The sequence below is a fragment of the Vulpes lagopus genome, chromosome 18 (genome assembly GCF_018345385.1).
Source record: "Vulpes lagopus strain Blue_001 chromosome 18, ASM1834538v1, whole genome shotgun sequence".
In the NCBI taxonomy this organism is placed as follows: Eukaryota; Metazoa; Chordata; class Mammalia; order Carnivora; family Canidae; genus Vulpes; species Vulpes lagopus.
The window spans coordinates 30,349,193-30,364,810 of NC_054841.1; the positions used below are offsets into that span (position 1 = coordinate 30,349,193).

General features: G+C 38.0%; 1 protein-coding gene across 4 annotated transcripts in view; it reads right to left on the bottom strand.

The window, feature by feature from the left end:
• The window catches only part of RNF24 (ring finger protein 24), a 78,797-nt gene that overhangs the window by 32,521 nt on the left and 30,658 nt on the right, over positions 1-15,618 (bottom strand). For 3 of the 4 annotated variants that reach the window (XM_041732338.1, XM_041732339.1, XM_041732341.1), the window contains one exon: positions 2,684-2,833. In XM_041732338.1, the coding sequence (XP_041588272.1) occupies positions 2,684-2,826 (143 nt within the window). In that variant the 5' untranslated portion in view covers positions 2,827-2,833. Of the gene's footprint in view, positions 1-2,683; positions 2,834-13,973; positions 14,004-15,618 lie in introns of those variants that run through there. The other variant, XM_041732340.1, reaches the window with a different exon arrangement.

Below are 15,618 nucleotides of genomic sequence, written 5' to 3' on the forward strand. Positions count from 1 at the left end.
GGAGAAGCAGGCTCCATGCACCGGGAGCCTGATGTGGGATTCGATCCCGGGTCTCCAGGATTGCGCCCTGGGCCAAAGGCAGGCGCCAAACCGCTGCGCCACCCAGGGATCCCCTCCTTTCACTATTATTTATATTCCCCAAATGAATGAGAACATAAAATGTTTGTCCTGCTCCGACTGACTTACTTCACACAGCATAATACCCTCCAGTTCCATCCACATTGAAGCAAATGGTGGGTATTTGTCATTTCTAATGGCTGAGTAATATTCCATTGTATACATAGACCACATCTTCTTTATCCATTCATCTTTCAATGGACACCGAGGCTCCTTCCATAGCTTGGCTATTGTGGACATTGCTGCTATAAACATTGGGGTGCAGGTGTCCCGGCATTTCATTGCATCTGTATCTTTGGGGTAAATCCCCAACAGTGCAATTGCTGGGTCATAGGGCAGGTCCATTTTTAACACTTTGAGTAACCTCCACACAGTTTTCCAGAGTGGCTGCACTAGTTCACATTCCCACCAACAGTGTAAGAGGGTTCCCTTTTCGCCGCATCCTCTTTGTTTTGTTTTTTAAAAATTTTATGTATTTATTTGAGAGAGAGAGTGGACAAGCAGGGGGAGCAGCAGAGGGAGAGGGAGAAGCAAGTTCTCCTGCTGAGTAGGGAGCCTGGTGCAGGGCTTGATCCCAGGACCCTGGGATCATGACCTGAGCCAAAGGCAGATGCTTAACTGACTGAGCTACCCAGGCACCCCTATCAAACTTTTTTTTACAAGATTTTATTTATTTATTTAGTTGAGAGAGTAAGCGAGAGATAGAGAACGCATGCACGTGCACAAGCTAGGGGAGAATGAGAGAGAGAGAGAGAGAGAGAGAGAGAGAGAGAGAGAGAAGCAGACTTCCCACTGAGCAGGGAGCCAGATGTGGGGCTTGATTCCAGGACCCTAGGATCATGATCTGAGCTGAAGGCAGACGTTTAACAGACTGAGCTACCCAGGTCCCTATCAAACTACTATTAAAGAAATGTTAGAAAAAAGAAATTTCTAGAAAAAGATTTTTAAAAAAGCTTTTTCTTATTAAAATCCTATAATTATATTAAAGTGTTTATTACTCTGAGACCTAAAAATCATAACCAGCCAGCATACCTGTGAGAAAGAAGTGATTACAGTTTGTGAGAGCTTCAGAAAAGATTCACTTTCTATGAAGAACATACATTCACTTGTCAGAATATCAGAAATACACACTAAATTCATTTGAATTTGCCCATCAGTGAGTGGTCACTGGTGGCAACAATTAATTATTGCTAAAAGATATGTGATGATGGCATTTATCTTAACCATAATCACATACTGTGTGAACACTAAAAATTGTTAGAGGTATAGTTGTTTAATAAAACCCAGCTTTCTATTTTTTACTCATAAAACTTTCAAGAATACAGTACAATCAATACAATGTGAATTTTTATAGTCTGAGTTTTTGCTTTGAAAATTAGATCCAATTTAAAACTCAAAAAGAGGAAGATGTTTGCTTAAACAATTATGAGTAAGTCAACTGTGAATCTTTACTGGCCAAATCTATTACTCCTTCAAGTGAGGTTCTATCCTTTATCAATTTTCTGTACATGTGCCATGTAGAATATTTAATGTTTTATATAGAAAATCAATCACCTGAACACCTGACCAAAAGAGCTTAAAATTTTAAGAGACCACGAGAACCTGTTCAAAGGCTTAGATCATGTCTTGGACATTGTTTTCTGATCCCTAATGATTTTAGCTAACAATGATGCAACACCTTCCTTGAAAAGACATCATGAAGGGACACCTGGGTGGCTCAGCGGTTGAGCATCTGCCTTTGGCTCAGGGAGTGATCCTGGAGTTCCAGGATCAAGTCCTGAATCAGGCTCCCTGCATGGAGCCTGCTTCTCCCTCTGCCTGTGTCTCTGCCTCTCTCTCTGTGTCTCTAATGAATAAATAAATAAAATCTTAAAAAAAAAAAAGAAAGAAAGAAAGAAAGAAAATATATGAAATCTCTGTGAATGTAGATTAAATCTTGGGAACAGACAATCTCATAATTGTACCTGGACCAGGTGTTAATATGTTAGAAAAATAAATGAGGACAATTTTCTTCTATAGAGTAAAACATTTAATCAGCAAATAGGATTGAAGACTTCATAAAGGTGTTTTAACTGATCAGTAACTGACTCACAGAGGTTAAAATGTTAAGCAGCCTTAATTTTAGAAAATTTGCTAATTATCGGGGTACCTGGCTGGCTTACCCAGAGGAGCATGTGGCTCTTGATCTTGCGGTCATGAGTTTGAGCCTCACACTGGGTGTAGAGATTGCTTAAATAAATAAAAGAATTGGGGATCCCTGGGTGGCGCAGCGGTTTGGCGCCTGCCTTTGGCCCAGGGCGCGATCCTGGAGACCTGGGATCGAATCCCACATTGGGCTCCTGGTGCATGGAGCCTGCTTCTCCCTCTGCCTATGTCTCTGCCTCTCTCTCTCTCTCTCTGTGACTATCATAAATAAATAAATTAAATAAATAAATAAATAAATAAATAAACGAATTAAAAAAAAGAAATTTTGCACTTATATAATTTTTTAACACAAGGGCAGATAGCTGATTTATAATTGGTTGTTTAACATATATTGAAGTAACATAGAATGAAAATTGATTACCTAATCAAGTAGCAACAGAAGAGTAAACTAAGGATGAAGACAAATATTGCAGTGCCAAAGACCACAATATATATGTTGAGAGGCAGATTCTGGAATCCAATATTAGGCATCCTGAAGTTGTAATGTGGGAAATCCGAGCTCATGGATGAACTGTGGGGGAAGAAAAGATTGGAAAAAAATTAGGTTATTAAGACTAAGAACCAAGATAGCATTATCTTTGTTTGTAGACAAAGGCAACAATTTCATTAAGACTTGACCCCCCCTCCAAAAAAAAAAAGACTTGACCCCATTTGAAACAAATATTATAAAGAGGTAATATTCTTTCCATTCATCCATTTATCATGCCACAATTATTTACTGAATACTTACTATGTATCTGGCACTATTCTAGAAGCTTGAGAGCCTACCTAAAAAACCTTTACAAGTTATATTCATTCATAAAAAGGTATTTCACTGAAACAATGCCAGGCATCATCAAACATATGAAAAAGTTCAACCTGAAAGTACCCTACACCCCCCAAAACAGAACAAGTCTTAAGATTTTATTTGTTTATTTATTTAAAGATTATTTATTTATTTATTTATTCATGATAGACAGGAGGCGGCAGGGCAGAGACACAGGCAGAGAGAGAAGCAGGCTCCACGCAGGGAGCCCAATGCGGGACTCCATCCTGGGACTCCAAGAACACACCCTGGGCCAAAGACAGGTGCTCAATTGCTGAGCCACCCAGGGATCCCAAGTCTGAAGATTTTAAAAGCTCTGTAACCTTTAAAACAGTAATTTTAGGGGTGCCTGGGTGGCTCAGTTGGGTCAGTTGGCATCTAACTTCAGCTTAGGTCATGATCTCAGGGTCCTGGGATCGAGTACCATGTTGGACTTCGTGCTTAGCAGCTTAGCAGGGAATCTGCTTGTCCCTCTCCCTCTGCCCCTACTTCCTGCTTGTGGACTCTCTCTCTCATATAAATAAATAAAATATTTTTTAAAAAGTAACAATATTAATAATGGTAAAATATTAGAAACAACAGATATCTCACAAGGAGGTAAAGATTAATTATGTTGAATCAATGTTATAGTACCATGAGGTCATGAACATGTTTCTTTAAATTTTACTGTCAAGGGAAATATAAAGATATGTGGGTGGGATGCCTGGGTGTATGAAAAAGGAAATTTTATGTATCTGAGTAAAAAAGCACTTGCAGGGCAGCCCGGGTGGCTCAGCAGTTTAGCGCCGCCTTCAGCTCAGGGTGTAATCTTGGAGACCTGGGATCAAGTCCCACATCAGGCTTCCTGCATGGAGCCTGCTTCTCCCTCTGCCTGTGTCTCTGTCTCTCTCTCTCTCTCTCTGTCTGTCTCTCATTAATAAATAAATACAATCTTTAAAAAAAAAAAAAGCACTTGCAGAAAATGGCTAAAGGTTCTAAACTAAATATTACCCATTACTTATGTTTGGAAGTTCTCAGAGAAGAGTTTCCATGGGATGCAGTTGTCCTTTGCAGCTGCTGACTTCTTGGTATAAGTTATTAGAAGCTGGAAATTAATAAGTAAAAGTAGTAAGGTGCGGGGCACCTGTGTGGCTTGGTTAAGTATTTGGCTCTTGATTTTGGCTCAAGTCATAATCTTGGGGCCATGGATTGAGCTCTGAGTCAGGTTCTGCACTCAGTGGGTAGTCTGCTAGAGATTCTCTCCCTCTCCCTACTCAAGTGCTCTTTCTCTCTCTCTCAAATAAATAAATAAATCTTAAAAAAAAAAAAGATATGTGGGAAAAATTGAGCAGGCTATATAGATTGTATATAAAATATGATCCCAATTTTGGAAAAGGCTGAACATACTGGTATGTGTGTGTATGGCAGAAAAAAGCCAATGTGTCAAAATGTTAACAGTGGCTTGTGGTTTACTCATTTTGATTTTTTTTCCTTTTTTTTTTAAGCTCCCTTTATTAAGTTAGGCCCTGTTCTAAACATTTTACTGGCTTTATTTTATCTTCACAAAATACCTCTATAAATAGGTACCATAATATCTCCCATTTTGTAGATAAGGCCACCAAAGCTTAGAGAGTTTTGGTCACATACTCATGACTGACCCAAGTATGTACAGGAGCCACGCCTTCTCCAACTCCAAAGCCAGTGCACCCACAGCCTATATACTCTATGGTCTTTCTCATGTGCTGTTTTTATAATCAGAAAACATTAAATATTGTTTAAATGTTAAAAACGGGGCTATTTCTATTAATTTGTTTGGTGATACTTACAGATCACCACACAGTTCAAATTCCATGAATGGAAAGGACAATTGCCTCCCATGGAAACTCTTCTCTGAGAACTTTCAAACAGAAGTTGTGGGTAATATTTAGTTTAGAGCCTTTAGCCATTTTCTGCAAGTGTTTTTTTACTCAGATAAAACTCTAAGAGTTAGGACAAAATACTAAGGTTTTAGTCCGTTTGTGTGTGTTTATGCACATTTTGGCAGGGACAAGAGGAGGGGTGACATTGAGTAAAAGAACATAAAAGAAGCCCTAAGAAAGATGAAGTCTGTGGTGAGGATTTCACCAAATCCTCCTTTCTCAGGGAGCTCCTCTGCACACACTGCCAACCTTTGTGTCAAGTGGTCTGCCAACCTGATCCCCAGAGGCAGGAACTGGCAACTTATTCTGGCTAAAGGCAGCCATCAACATAGGCCAGTAAGGAGTGTGTCAGTGGTGTGAGAATGTTGCCCTTCAGGAGTCCTTGCACTGGGTGGCACCACCAACAAACTTGAGGAATTCTGAACAGGTACACGGACAAGCAGAGTATTATTATAGGTAGGGGTGTCATTAGAGGGAAGAGACATCTACCTTAGTACTCCTGAGACCTGGATGTTGAGACTTTCTTTTGAGTTCTCTCTTCTTGGCAGGGCCTTACAACCTATTAGGGGTAGGGCTGGCAGAGGATATGCTGATGCAAAATACATTTTAGGAATTTTCTCCTTTTCTTTTGATAAATGAAATTGCTTAGCTACAACCGAAATGTTGGTCCAAAAGTCTAAATAGTTGGTATCTTATTCTAAAATGTTAATCCTAGTCTAGTGACACTTTAGTTTTATAATATTTTCATCATAATATCTTTTCAGCATGAGTATTAATAATCTTTTAAAATAAGGTCATCTTTAAAAAGAGAGCCACTATTGGAATGCCTGGGTGACTCAGTTGTTTAAGCAGCTGACTCTTGATTTCAGCTCAGGTCATGATCTTAGGGTCAGGAGATTGAGCCCCATATTGGGCTCCATGCTTAGCAAGGAGTCTGCTTGAGATTCTCTCACTTTCCCTTTGCTACTCCCCCCCCCACTTAGTCACTTTCTAAAATAAATGAATAAATCTTTAAAAATATAAAATAAAAAGACAGCCACCATTAACATCCTAGTAATAAGCATACTTTGTTATATAAGTATTACAAATGTAAAAATTATTTAGGAACTGCTCCTGTGGAAGTAAAGAACAAAAACAGAACATACAGTGTACTGCTGGATCTTACTTGGCATTTCTGACTTCATTCACATAAAAACCTTTTACTTCCTTATGAAATCTCTAGTCTTAGCCTAAATTTTAAATCATCTAATCAGGTTATTTAAAAAAAGTAAAGAAAGAGATGGGAAGGTCGGAATATTTTATGCAATGGGATTTCACATTGATATACAAAAGGGACAGAGTATGAGATTTGGCTGCATAGAAGACCTGAGTTAAACATAAAGCACCACAGCCAGAAAGGCTACAGCAGTGTTTTTCTTTTTTTTAATATTTATTTATTTATTTTTTATGATAGACAGAGAGAGAGAGGCAGAGACACAGGAGGAGGGAGAAGCAGGCTCCATGCCAGGAGCTTGACGCGGGACTTGATCCCGGGACTCCAGGATTGCGCCCTGGGCCAAAGGCAGGCGCTAAACCACTGAGCCACCCAGGGATCCCCTACAGCATGTTTCTTGAAGTGTGTTTAGAAGCCACATTCTTCCTAGGCCAGTTACTATTCCCTGGACAATACCACATCATCATCTTCCCAGTAGTTAGCATTCTACTTTTGCTTTAAAAATGCTCAGAAAAAGAGACACCAATAATTAGATCACTGTATTTTACAATTTATGGTTCACAAACTATTAAACAAAAAAACCCACATACTTGTGTCTTATAACACAAAAGTCCTCAGGAAAAATTATTTTAGGCTTTCAAAACCTTTTTTTTTTTTTTTTTGAAAAAGGAGACATAATTTACATTTTAAAAAGCACCCATATTGTGTGTACAGGTCAGAGTTTGGACAAATGAACACACCACACCCATGTTAATCACAACCCTAATCAAGACATAAAACATTTCCATTTACCTGGAAAGCTCCCTTGTAGCCCTTTGCAGTTAATCACCACTTCCAATCACTGATCTGAATTTTATCGTTACAGATTAATTTTCCTTATTCTAGAATTTCAGAGCTAAATGGAATCACAGAGTATGTACTCTTTTACATTCAGTATCTGGTTACTCAGTAGGTCCTTGAAAGACCCTTTAAAAAATAAAAGATTTACTTTTTTTTAAAGAGAGCAAGTGATATAGTGAGTTGGGGGAAGGGGAGGGAGAGAGGGAGAGAGAAAGAAGCTCGAGCAGACTCCATACTGAGTGTGGAGCCTGACATGGGGCCTGATCTCATGACCCTGTGATCACGACTTGAGCTGAAACCAAGAGTCAGACACTCAACCAACTGAGCCACCTGGGCACCCCTGAAAGACTCTTAATAAATAGTTATAGAAAATACTTCACATTATATTCCCAGTTTGCTCTAATTATCATATTATCTATAGTTATGGTCTCTTAAAGGTCATTAACTTCATCTTTGAATATATCAATGTTATGGTTTAATCCCTTGATATTTCTTTTTATACAAAATTCCTGTCATCCATTTTTTTGTTATTGATTTCATGGAAGAAATTTTCACTGTGATCTTCTGAGGTCAACATTACCTTGATTCCAAAACCAGACAAAGACCTCACTAAAAAGGAGAATTACATAGCAGTATCCCTGATGAACATGGATGTAAAAATTCTCAGGATACTAGCAAATTGAATCCAACAATACATTAAAAGAATTATTCACCATGATCCAGTGGGATTTTTTTTAAGTAGGGGAGATTTATTTATTTATTTATTTATTTATTTATTAAATTTATGACAGTCACAGAGAGAGAGAGAGAGGCAGAGACACAGGCAGAGGGAGAAGCAGGCTCCATCCACCGGGAGCCCGACGTGGGATTCGATCCCAGGTCTCCAGGATCGCGCCCTGGGCCAAAGGCAGGCACCAAACCCCTGCGCCACCCAGGGATCCCTCCAGTGGGATTTATTCCTGGGCTGCAAGGGTGGTTCAATATTCACAAATCAATCAATGTGACACACCACATTAATAAAAGAAAGGATAAGAACCATATGATTGTTTTAATAGATACAGAAAAAGCATTGAAAAAAGTACAGCATCCATTCTTGATAAAAACCCTCAAGAAAATAGGAATAGATGGAACATACCTTAACATCATAAAGACCATATATGAAAGACCTACAGCTAATATCATTCTCAATCGGAAAAACAGAGCCTTTCCTCTATGGTGAGGAACAAGATGATAATGTCCATTCTCACCATTAGTATTTAACATAGTACTGAAAGTCTTAGCCTCAGCAATCAGACAACAAAAAGAAAGAAAAAGCAAGGAAGAAGTCAAACTTTCACTATTTGCAGACAACATGATACTTTATATAAAAAACCTGAAACACTCTACCAAAAATTTGCTAGAACTGATACTAGTTCTAGAATTCAGCAAAGTCACAGTATATAAAATCAACATACAGACATCTGTTGCATTTCTGTACACCAATCATGAAAAGACAGAAAAAGATACCAAGGAATCAATCTCATTTACAACTGCACCAAAAACCGTAAGATACCTAGGAATAAACCTAACCAAAGAGGTAAAAGATCTGTACTCTGAAAACTATAGAACATTTATAAAAGAAATAAAAGAGGACACAAAGAAATGGAGAAACATGCCATGCTCATGGATTGGAAGAACAATTTTAAAATGTCTATACTACCCAAAGCACTCTACACATTTAGTGCAATCCCTATCAAACTTTTACCAGCATTTTCCACAGAGCTAGAACAAACAATCCTAAAATTTGTATGGAACCACAAAAGACCCTGAACACTTGAAGCAATCCTGAAAAAGAAAATCAAGGAGGCATTACGATTCCTTTTTTTTTTTTTAAAGATCTTTTTATTTGTTTATTCATGAGAGACAGACAGAGAGAGAGAGAGACAGAGAGGGGTGGGGTGCAGAGACACAGGCAGAGGGAGAAGCAGGTTCCATGCAGGGAGCTTGACGTGGGACTCCATCTCCGGTCTCCAGGATCACGCTCTGGGCTTGAAGGCGGTGCTAAACCGCTGAGCCACCCAGGCTGTCTGGCATTACAATTCCTGATTTCAAACTGTATTACAAAGCTGTAGTCATACAAGATGGTTTGGTACTGGTACAAAAAAAGACACATAGATCAATGGAACAGAATAGAGAACCCAGGAATGGATCCACAACTATATAGTTAACTAATCTTTGACACAGCAGGAAAGAATAGCTAAAGGAAAAAGAACAACCTCTTCAACAAATGGTGTTGGGAAAACTGGACAGCAACATGCAGAAGAATGAAACTAGACCACTTTCTTACACCATACACAAAAAAAAATTCAAAATGGATGAAAGGGGCAGCCTGGGTGGCTCAGTGGTTTAGCGCTGCCTTCAGCCCAGGGCGTGATCCTGGAGACCCGGGATTGAGTCCCACGTCGGGCTCCCTGCATGGAGCCTGCTTCTCCCTCTGCCTGTGTCTCTGCCTCTCTCTCTCTGTGTGTTTCTCATGAATAAATAAATAAAATCTTTAAAAAAATGGATGAAAGACCTAAATGAGAGACAGGAACCCATCAAAATACTAGAAGAGAAAACAGGTAGTAACCTCTTTGACCTCAGCAGCAGCAGCAGCAGCAACTTCTTACTAGACACGACTCCTGAGGCAAGGGAAACAAAAGCAAAAAGGAACTATTGGGATTTCATCAAGATAAAAGCTTCTGCACAAGGAAGGAAACAATCAACAAAACTAAACGGCAGCCTACCAATGGGAGAAGATATTTGCAAATGACATATCGGATAAATAGTATCTAAAACCTATAAAGAACTCATCAAACTGAACACCCCCTAAAACAAATAATCCAGTTAACAGATGGGCAGAAGACATGTAGATGTCTAACAGACACATGAAACAACAGATGTTGGTGAGGATGTGGAGAAAGGGGAACCCTCTTGCACTATTTGTGGGAAAATCAAACGGGGGCAGCCACTCTTGAAAACTGTACAAAGTTTCCTCAAAAAGTTAAAAATAGAACTACCCTATGACACAGCAATTGCACTACTAGGTATTTACCCAAAGGATACAAAAATACAGATCGAAGGGGTACATGCACCCTGATGCTTATACCAGCATTATCAACAACAGTCAAATTATGGAAAGAGTCCAAATGTCCATCAACTGATGAATGGATAAAGAAGAGTGGTATATGTACACAGTGGAATATTACTTGGGAATCAGAATGAAATCTGTGGTTGACTTCAAGTTTCATACCATTGTGGTCTGAAAATATACTTGGTATGATCTTGATCTTTCTGATCTTGTTGAGGGCTGATTTGCAACCCAGTATGTGATCTTTTCTGGAGAATGCTCCATGTGTATGCATAAAGAATGTACATTCTGCTGCTTTAGGATGAAATGTTCTGAATATATCTGTTAAGTCCATCTGGTCCAGTAGGTTATTCAAAGCTATTGTTTTCCTTGTTCATTTTCTGCTTAGATTATCTGTCCATTGCTGTAAGTGAGGTGTTAAAATCCTCTACTATTATTGTATTATTATCAATGAGTTTATGTTTGTTATTAATTGATATATATATATATATATAATTGATATCTATCTATCTATCTATCTACCTATCTATTTGGGTGTTCCCACACTAGGGGCATAAATATTTACAATTTGTTAGATTTTCTTGTTGGATAGATCCCTTGATTATAATATAGTGCCCTTTTTCATCTCTTGTTACAGAATTGTTTTAAAATCTAGTTTGTCTGATATAAGTATGGTGTTCTAACTTTCTTTTGTTGTCCACTAGCATGATGTAGATGGTTCTGCACCACCTCACTTTCAATCTGCAGATGTCTTTGGGTGTAAAATGAGTTTCTTGTAAGCAGCATATCAATGGGTCTTTTCTTTTTTTTTTTATTCATTCTGATATGCTGTGTCTTTTGATTGAAGCATTGAATCCATTTACATTCAGAGTGATTATTGAAAGATATTTTAGTGCTATTGTGTTACCTGTAAAGTTGGTGTTTCTGGTGATGTTCTTTGTTCCTTTCTAGTCTGTTGCTTTTGGTCTTTTTTTCCCCCAAAGAGTCCCCCTAAATATTTCTTGCAGGGCTGGTTTAGTGGTCACGAACTCCTTTAGTTTTTGCTTGTCTTGGAAATTATCACTCCTTTTATTCTAAATGACAGCCTTGCTGGATAAAGTATTCTTGGCTGCGTATTTTTCCCATTTGGCCCAGTGAATATATTTTGCCAATCCCCTCTGGCCTGCCAAATTCTGTAGACAGGGCTGTTGCGACTATGTGTCTATCCTTGTAGGTTAAGAACTTTTTTTCCCTTGCTGCCTTCAGGATTCTTTCCTTGTCTGTGTATTTTGTGAATTTTGACTACGAAATGCCTTGGCAATGTCTGGCTTTTGTTTAATTTAATGGGAGTTCTCTGTGCTTTTTGGATTTTGCTGTCTGTGTCCTTTCCCAGATTAGGGAAGTTTTCAGCTGTAATTTGCTCAAATAAACATGCCCCTTTTTCTCTCTTTTCATCTTCTGGGACTCCCATGAAATGAATGTTATTACATTTTAATACGTCACTGAGTTCCCTAAGTCCAACTTCGTGATCCATTATCTTTCTTTCCCTCTTCTTTTCAGCTTCATTATTTTCCATAATTTTATCTGCTCCTATGCCTGGTAACAGTGCAGCATGTTGGGACCACTCCTTCTTGTGACCCATGGGATCCTCAGTCCGTGCTGTCTGCTCCCACATCTCTACCCTCCTTCCCCACTGGAGCACCTTTAAGCCAGGCATGACCTTGGTGGTGGTGGACTTCTAAAACTGCTTATGATACCTTGTGGTAGTCTCCATTAGCAGAGCTCCCTCCCCTCCACAGCACCTGCAGTTCTATCTCCCCCAAATTTACTCTCCACAGCTCCAACCTTCCACAATTTTACTTGTAGACTTGCAGATTTGTCCTCTCACTCCCTTTTTTGAATAAAACAATTTTCCCTGATATTTTATTGACATAATTGTAGATTCATAGGTAGTTGTAAAAAATAACAGATCTTCCTTTTTATTTTTAAAGATTTTATTTATTTATTCATGAGAGACACAGGGAGAGAGAGGCAGACACAGGCAGAGGTAGAAGCAGGCTCCATGTAGGGAGCTCGACATGGGACTTGATCCCAGGTCTCCAGGATCACGCCCTGGGCTGAAGGCAGCGCTAAACCGCTGAGCCCCCCCAGGCTGCCCCTGCTGAGCCACCTGGGCTGCCCAGATCTTTCTTATATTTTGCCAAATTTCCCACAGTGCTAACATTTAATTGTTTAAATTCACAACTAGGGATGCCTAGGTGGCTCAGTGGCTGAGCGTCTGCCTTCTGCTCAGGGCATGATCCTGGGGTCCAGGATAGAGTCCTGCATCGGGCTCCTTGCAGGGAGCCTGCTTCTCCCTCTGCCTATGTCTCTGCCTCTCTCTCTCTCTCTGTCTCTCATGAATAAATAAATAAATCTTTAAAAGAAAAATAAAAAATAAAATCACAACTATATTGGGGCAGCTGGGTGGTCAGCTGGTTAAGCATGTGCTTTTAGCCTAGGTCATGATCTCAGGATCCTAGGATTGAGTCCCTCATTGGGCTCCCTGCTCAGCAGGGGGTCTGCTTCTTCCTCTCCCTCTGCCCCTTCCCCCTGATCGTGCTCTTTTTCCTCTCAAATAAACAAAATCTTATAAATACAATAAATAGGTGTGATTTTTTAAAAAAAGATTTTATTTATTCATGAGAGACACAGAGAGAGAGGAATTGGTCTTTTTTAAGACCAAAGCAGATGCCAAAGCAGATAAGGATAGTGTCTCACGAATATAAACACAAAAATTCTCAACAAAATTTAGCAAGTAGAATTTGTCAACATAAAAAGAATTTTACACTAGGACTAAGTGGAGCTTATTTCATGGATGTAAAGCTGGCTTAATATTTTTTAAAAGTCAATATAATCACCATATTAAATAGCTTAAGAATTTAAAAATCACATGACCATGATAATTGATGCAAAAAAACCCATCTGACAAAATTCAACATCCACCCAATATAAAAACTCCTAGAAATATAGAAATAGAAGGGAACTTCATCAACTTGATAAAAAGCATCTACACAAAAAAACAAAAAAAAACTAAACAAAAAAAATCAAACAACACAATATGTTTGTTAAAATGTAGTGAACCACAAATTGGATGTATAATTTGCATGACTAGGAGAGAAGAAAATGAAGCAAAGAAAACTGGATCATTTTAGTAAAATCTAAAATGGATAAAAAGGGAAGGGAGTAGGCATAAGAAAGCAAATTAAAGAAATATAAAATAAAATGGTAGGCAGTTAATTATGAGGGTATTAAATGGTTTAAATCTCCTTATTAAAAGACTCTAAGACTACATAAAAACAATAATCAGCTATATGCTACTTATAAGAAAACACTGAAAACAATTCTAAGAATCTTCTAAATGAGGGTGGAATAAGAAAATGAGTAAAAATACTGCAGGTAAATATTGTAGGAGTACCAATTTCAGACAAGTAGAAATGAAGGCAGAAAAAGGTTACAAGGAACAATGATGTCTTATAGTGATTAAAAAATTAGAGGTGTATATGTAACCAAATAAGATATAACAGAAATGGGGCACCTGGGTGGCTCAGCTGGTTGAGCATCCGACACTCGGTTTTAGCTCAGGCTCATGGGTGGGTGGTGAGATCTCATGGGTGGTGAGATCAAGCCCCATATTGAGCCCTGTGTTCAGTAGGGAGTCTGCTTGAAGATTCTCTCCCTCTGTCTGTCCTTGCACTTGTGCACTCTTTCTCTTTTTCAAATAAATAAATAAATAAATCTTAAATAAAAAAGATAACAAACACAAACCTTTACACAGCATCAAAATACAGAAGCAAACATTATTAGAAACACACTAAGAATTTGGTAAAAACACGGGAGCCTAAAGAGAGAGAGAGAATATAAAAATATCATTAACAAATAATATACATTTAGAACTTTGTGTCTTACAGGAAAACACATTCTTTTCAAATGACTCCAGAATATCTATGTTTAGATAAACTGATTGTTTATGTTATAAGGAACATTTAAAAGGGTAGAAACAGATCACATTCTGTTCTCATAATGAAAAATTAACTCAACAAAAGATAAACAAAAGAAAACTAACTACTTGGAAATTCAAAAAATAATCTTTGAAATGATGTGGGTTCAAGAGGTAATCAAAACAAATTACAGACCATTTAGAAATTAATCACATTGGAGGAAAAAGCCTTGTACTAAGAGAAAAATTCGTATTTTCAATCTTATATTATCAATCTAAAAAGAATTATCAAAATAAATGAACAAAATAATTCACTTTGGGAGCTAGAAAAAGAACAAATCAAACAAAATAAAACAGAAGATATTAATATAGGTCAAACAAAAATAGGTGAATTAAAACAAACAAAATATCTACAGGGGAACTGAAATCAACCAACTAACCAATAAAATATTAAAAGCGTGGAAGAGATAAAAGCTACTGATAAGCTATATTAAAAAAAAAACTATAAGAGAATTTACTTAAACCTAGATTAAATGTACCATTTTACAGGAATATGAACAACCAAAACTGGCTCAAGAAGAAATCCTGAAAATATAGAACTCTGTCTTCACAATAAAAGCTCAGACCTGATGGCAATGGAGGTGGAACTCCATCTAAACTTGTACAGATAATTCCTCTGCCAGATAAACTGATATAGAGAGAGACAGTCAGACAGACAGAGAGGTTGAGAGAAAGAACACATCCCAACTCATTTAAAGAGGTAAGCATAATCATGAAGCCAAAACCAAAACTATACAGTGGAGTTCACAAACTCGAGGCTTATATGCCGAATCTGGCCTTGTGAATATATTTTGTTTGGCCTATACAAAGTTATAAAAATTGAGATAACAGTTTAAATTTGGGAGATTTTATATATAATTTGCAATGTCTAGCTTTACACGGAAAAAGATCAGAAGATCTGATGATTCTGGGCTTCATTCTTGCATGGCAGCAATTGCTCAGTGGCCTTGGGGCCTCCAAGCTGCCATGTTGTTGGACAAATGGGAGGGAGGAGAGGAGGAGATATTCTTACATACTAGGGTGAGTGCATCCTTGGGCCTTGGTCAGTATGCTCTCCTTTGTCACAATTTCCACCACCCCCTAACACTCCCTAACTCCGAACCAAATGTCAGTAGTCACTTATTGTTGTACTTATCCTGTTACTTTTCTCAAAGAAGATAAATATTTCTACTTCTATCAAAAAATAAAAGAAATCAAGGATTACATGATTTTGTTTTCTACCAAAGTGCACTTGAATGATTCAATTTTCTACCTGGCCCTGTTGCACAAAGTTTGTGACCCTCGCTTATGGTTTCTGTCTTTGATTTGAGATTATAGAAATTCTCATCTATATTCTTTATAATACCAACATGGTTTTGCATCATAAATTTATTATTTTTTAAAGACTTTATTTATTTATTCATAGAGACACAC